General features: G+C 31.4%; 1 protein-coding gene across 1 annotated transcript; it reads left to right on the top strand.

The window, feature by feature from the left end:
* Positions 1 to 2955: 2955 nt before the first annotated feature.
* LOC124938939 lies at positions 2956 to 3331 on the top strand. Its single transcript, XM_047479460.1, has 2 exons — positions 2956 to 3068; positions 3118 to 3331. The coding sequence occupies exons 1-2, from the start codon at positions 2956 to 2958 to the stop codon at positions 3329 to 3331; spliced, it is 327 nt and encodes a 108-aa protein (XP_047335416.1).
* Positions 3332 to 5707: the final 2376 nt, after the last annotated feature.

Genomic DNA, 5707 nt, shown 5'->3' with positions numbered 1-5707 from the left:
ATTAATTTTCTTCATTCGATAAGAGTTGGAATTCATTCCTGATCTGCCTGATTCGCAAAACTCCCGGGACTATCAATGTGAAAATTTTAAACCTATTAGTCTTGTTTCCTCTTTCTACAAGATTGTGTCTAAGTGTTTGGCTAACAGATTACGCGGAGTTCTTGAGTCAGTGATCTCAACTAATCAGATGGCTTTTATTAAAGGTCGCCAAATTTTTGATGCGTCTCTCATTGCAAATGAATGCATTGATTCGGCAAATTTCAAGAGAGATAAGTGTGTTTTCGTGAAACTTGATATTGAAAAATCATACGATCATGTGAATTAGGGGTTTTTATATGATATAATGGGTAGAATGGGTATGGGGGAGAAGTGGATCGATTGGATCAAATTCTGTGTGTCGACAGCCAAATTCTCTATAATTGTGAATGGAAGTCCAAAAGGATTTTTCGAAAGCTCAAGGAGGATTAGGCAGGGTGATCCTTTGTCCCCATTCTTGTTCGTCATTGTTATGGAAGCTTTTTCAAGAATGATGGTTTTCGCTGAGAATGCTAACCTCATTAGAGGTGTGAATTGTGGGGTGAGGAGGTCTCCGTTTGTTATTTCTCACTTGCTTTTCGCGGATGATACCTTATGCATGATTCAAGCTACCCGTCGAAACTTCAATCATCTTCGTGACATTCTATGGTTGTTTGGAGCTTGTTCTGGATTACAGGTTAACCCCAGTAAGTCTGAGATTTTTTTCTCCAATCGTAGGAAAATGGCTCTGGCGAGTATCTTGGGCTTCGAAGTGGGGTCTTTTCCTTCAACTTATCTTGGGATGCCTTTAGGTGCTAAAGCCTGCTCCAAAGCTTCCTGGGATTCGACAATTGCGAAAATGGAAAGAAAGTTACCAATTTGGAAAAGCAAAATGATTTCAAAAGGTGAACGTCTTATACTCATCAAAAGTGCTCTAGCATCTATGCCCACTTGCATGATGTCTTTATTCTTTATGCCTAAAAGTGTGGCTGTGAAGATGAAAAGAATTATTTGTAAATTTCTTTGGGGATCCTCTGATTCATCCTTCTGTCATTTGGTTAGGTGGGATAAAGTGAAGAAGTTTAAAGATCAAGGGGGTTTGGGTATACGTGATTTGATTTCGTTTAACAAAGCTCTTTTATCAAAATAGTGTAGCAGATATTCCTCAGAGCCTACCTCTTTGTGGGCTACTATGATCAAGTGCAAGTATGAGAATGATTGGTCTGGTTGGTTCACCAAACCTATTAATCGTGTTGTGGATGCGGTATTTGGAGTGGCATCTCGGTGATATGGAAGACTTTTCGTGAACAATGCAAATTTTCGGTAGGCGATGGCTCTTCGATTAGTTTTTGGGATGACGTTTGGTGTAGTGCTAAAAGCCTCTGCTCTTTGTTTTCAACTCTTGCCTCAATCGTTATTTGTAGAGATGCTACAGTTAAGGACATGTTTGATATGAGTTATAATGATTTTTCTATGAGAATCAGGTATAGGAGAAGACTTAATGGTGATGAGTTAGCTTTACATGATAAAGTGTTGAACTTGGTGGGGCGCAAAGAGGTGAATCCGTCTTCACATGATATTATGCGTTGGCAAGATATTGATACATTTAAGGTTAGTTATTGATACTCCTTAATTGTTGAGAATGCACCTTACAATTTTATTTGGGAGAAGTTATGGGAGTCTAAACTCCCATCGAAGATCTCTTTCTTTGGATGGAGTGTCATGCACGGAGGGATTTTAACGGATGATAGATGCATGGAAAAGGGTGTATTATGGCGAGTCGTTGTCGAATGTGTCATAAAGAGGTGGAGTCAGCGCCTCACTTGCTCTTACATTGTGATGAAGTGCTGGCGATTTGGAGTCTTTATGGAATATGACTGGTATTCAGTGGGTTATGCCAAAATCTATTGTTAGTTGTTGGGAAGTTTGGATACAGACGGTGAGTTCGGTTGGGCTGACTCGTTGGACCACTATCCCACTTATCTTTTGGTGGACCATTTGGCTTGAAAGGAACCGGAGAACGTTTAGTAATCGTAGCAGACCAATGCGTCTATTTTATAATTCTATTATTATGACAATCGAGGAGGTTTCTTTGGGAAAACCAGTTGATGCGGTCGGGGAACTCATTGATCTTATTGAAGATTTCCGTGCTCGTTAAAGTTTGTTCTTTTGTCTTACCCTTTAGTCATTTGTGAACATATTTATGTCACGTTGTTGGTTTGTTTTTATTTTTGTTTTTTATCTTTTTTTTCTTTTCTTGTTATGCTTTTGTCGTTATGCTTAAACGACTCTCATTTATATAATTTGCATGGACCTTTTAAAAAAAAAAAAGATTAATTTGATTCTTGACTGTATTGACCTGTTTAACTTTTGATCAAAATTAAATGGTTAGGAAATTAATTTATAATAACAAAATTATAAAATAATATTAGAATGGTTATATCACTAATTTTCCTAGATTAAAATTTTATAAATTAACATTATTTTGTTTAAATATATATTTTAATATTTAACTAAATATTTTTTTTAAGTATAAACATCAAAATTTTTATATAAACAAATTAAATAAGTATTAGTAATGTGATTTTCATATAATGCAAAATTTAATATTTAATATTTTTGCTATTATATATATATATAGTAATGAGAGTGTTATTTAAGGGAAAAAATATCATTACAATCTTATTTAATATTTTTTTTAAAGTATAAAAGTAAAATAAGAATAATTTACTATTTTAATAATGGGATTATAAATGACAAAAAGAAACAGCATTTGTCTCCCCTATTCAGTCATTGGGAAGTATCTGGTCCGCTCTCCCTCAATCAATCAAAGGTAACCCCTTCCCTCTCTTAAAGCTCCAATCTTTCTTGCTTATAAAACTTATCAAAAGAAAACCCAATTCTCCATTTGAATTTACACTCTGTTTAGAAATAACCCATATGGATATCGAAACCGGAGAGGGAATCGGCGCCGGAGAAACCAGTGATCGGAGCATTTGTTCTTCAGAAGAAGGAGGGTCCTGCATTTCTCAGTTCTTCTCCACTTATGATGGGTATTCATGTCATGAAGATCATATCTTTGTTAATTGTGATTCTGATCAGTATGGAATTCCGGATTCCCGGAGGATTTCGGATTGCTTTGGGGAAATTAATTGTGGAGAAAGATTGTAGAATATGTCATTTGACATTAGATGATGATCAGAATGGTAATAATAATTCTTATTCAATTCAATTGGGTTGCTGTTATAGAGATGATTTGGGTGCTGCACATAAACATTGTGCTGAAACTTGGTTCAAGATGAAGGGAAATACGTAAGTTTCTTAATATTTTTTAATTTTGATTAATGTACTAGATCTTGTGTTTATTGAAATTTGGGTTTAAATTTATTTGTGTAAAAATAGATTATTTAAAGAAAGAATTGAATATATAATGAGAATGAACATGGAGAATAAGAAAAAGTAAAGTAGAAGAAAGGAAGGATTGGTTGGGTAGATAAAAACAAACAGGGTCTCAAAGGGTCTTAAACAATGTTAGTTTTTGGTATTCTTTTACTAAAATTTACATGCTAAAATTTATTTCTTTTCACTTGTCTAATCATTCAAAAATTAAAATAGTTATTTTAAATTAGAAAAACATTATAATAATTCAGCTAATAAAAAATTCAATAATTAATTTTTTTATTAAATAATATGAAAGTGTATATTAGACAACTTATATTATTATTAATGATAAGATCATTTTCAAGTTAATAATGGAATTATATTAATGAAAGAAGAAGCTAGTATATGCACATGCCAAATCAAAAATGAAATGACATGGTCCTTGAAGAAAATCTTAAGAATCAGGGGAGAGGCATATCAGATGATAAAGTTCAGAATCGGGAATAGAAATGAAATATTATTCTGGCACGATCCATGGTTAGAGAATAATCTCATAATTCTTCGGAATGAATTTCAATCTATTAGAGTCAGGATCAGAAGAAAATGTCTCTTGTACTCAATTAGAGATATTTAAAAAGGGAAATGCAACTATATTCTTAGGAGTATTCCAGAAGGAGTCAGAATTCTGAATCTGATCAATAATATACAATTCAATGGAAACATTGATACAAAGAGTTGGGATACTGTTATGAATGGAAAGTTCGTGGAAGGAAAAAAATAAGAGGAGATCATTAGAACAAAAGAGATGTTGGTTGATTGGTACAAAGTAGTTTGGTCTTCAAAGATTATACCTCGAAACCAATTCATTCTTTGGCTGACATTCAGGAAAAAATTGGAGACAAGAGACAGAATTAAGAAGTATATGAATATCCAGATGTCAATTGCCCAATCTGCACAGAAAAAGAGGAAAACATTGATCACTTGTTTGGGGAGTGCGCATTTGTATCCAAGATGTGGATCAAATTTTCTCAGAACATGAATATCACTAAATTTCCAAGTACATGGAACGAAATCATAAAGCTTGTAAAGAAAAAGGCTAAGGGAGATAGTTTTTACGCGAATGTTTTCAAATGCTTCATTGGAGCCCTGGTCTACAATACCTGGAGAGAAAGAAATACAAAAATTCATAACACGTATAAGAGAACAGAAGGAAAAGTTTTGGATGATATTGTTTCTGATTGCAACGCTCCCATACATACATGGAGGGGAATTCTGATTAATGAAGATAGTTGAAAGCTCAGTCAAAGATTAAATATTCCCTATAAAATCATTACAAGGAAATGAAAATTCAAATAGTTCTTGTTTGATGACTTGTTTGTAATTCAATTGTTTATTGTTCTGTTTGTTCTGTAATTTAGTTGTTTGAAACTCATTTGGTTTTTTCAACAAAACTAGGGTCTGTCTAGCTTTGTTTCTTAAAACTCATTTTTCCTCTTTTGGAGGTTTTTAATAATATGACAATAAGTCGTTTTTAAAAAAAAAAATGAATTATTAAAATTGTAGCTGAAATGTTTTTTTCCTTTTATAAATAATTTCAGAATTTCTTAGTAAGTGAAAAGTCCATTTCATTATTAATTGATGTATTGATCATATTTATTCACAAAATATGTCAATTTTATAACTCATGGGCAAAATGTTTTCCATAATGAGATATAACTGTAAGTAGTTAATGAATGAAATATTTGCCTACATGATCAGTATGATTTTTTTTTCCTGAACTAAAAAGATTATAGGTATTACACTAATATAGGTAGGTGAACATATTAATCAAATCGTTTCACGAATACACTTACTAAAATAAAATAAATATACGAAATCTAATAAAAGATAAATAATACTCTATTTAAAAAAACAAATTTATAAATTTAAAACTATATAGTTGAAGAAAAATTAGTTTAGAAAATGGAAGAAGTTAAATTTAATTAGCTTTTAATTAAGAAAAAATTAACTAGGTAAATAAAGAAAATATGAAAGTCTAATTTAATGGATTTTAGCTCAATTTTGTAAGAATATAAGAAAAAAAAACAAAACATGAAAGTAAGAATAAAAATATAAAATCGTGACAAAAACAGAATATTAAGTGAATAGAAACTCGAGAACACATTATATAATATTAATTCTTTTAAATCGTTTTAGAAGAATAAATAATATATAAATTTATTTATTTAAATACAAAACTTAATTAATTATAACTGTTTTAACTTGTTTTTAATATTAATTTATATTTTTTTAAAATAAATAATATTATTAT

The sequence above is a fragment of the Impatiens glandulifera genome, chromosome 5 (genome assembly GCF_907164915.1).
Source record: "Impatiens glandulifera chromosome 5, dImpGla2.1, whole genome shotgun sequence".
NCBI classification, from domain to species: domain Eukaryota; kingdom Viridiplantae; phylum Streptophyta; class Magnoliopsida; order Ericales; family Balsaminaceae; genus Impatiens; species Impatiens glandulifera.
The sequence above is the reverse complement of the archived record's forward strand: the minus strand, read 5'-3'. Positions and strand labels throughout refer to the sequence as shown.

Excerpts from the sequence above, each read along its gene's own strand:
- LOC124938939 (XM_047479460.1), top strand. The coding sequence starts at position 2,956 with ATGGATATCGAAACCGGAGAGGGAATCGGCGCCGGAGAAACCAGTGAT. Across the intron at positions 3,069-3,117 it reads TTCTTCTCCACTTATGATGG|TATGGAATTCCGGATTCCCG; the intron begins GTATTCATGTCA and ends GATTCTGATCAG.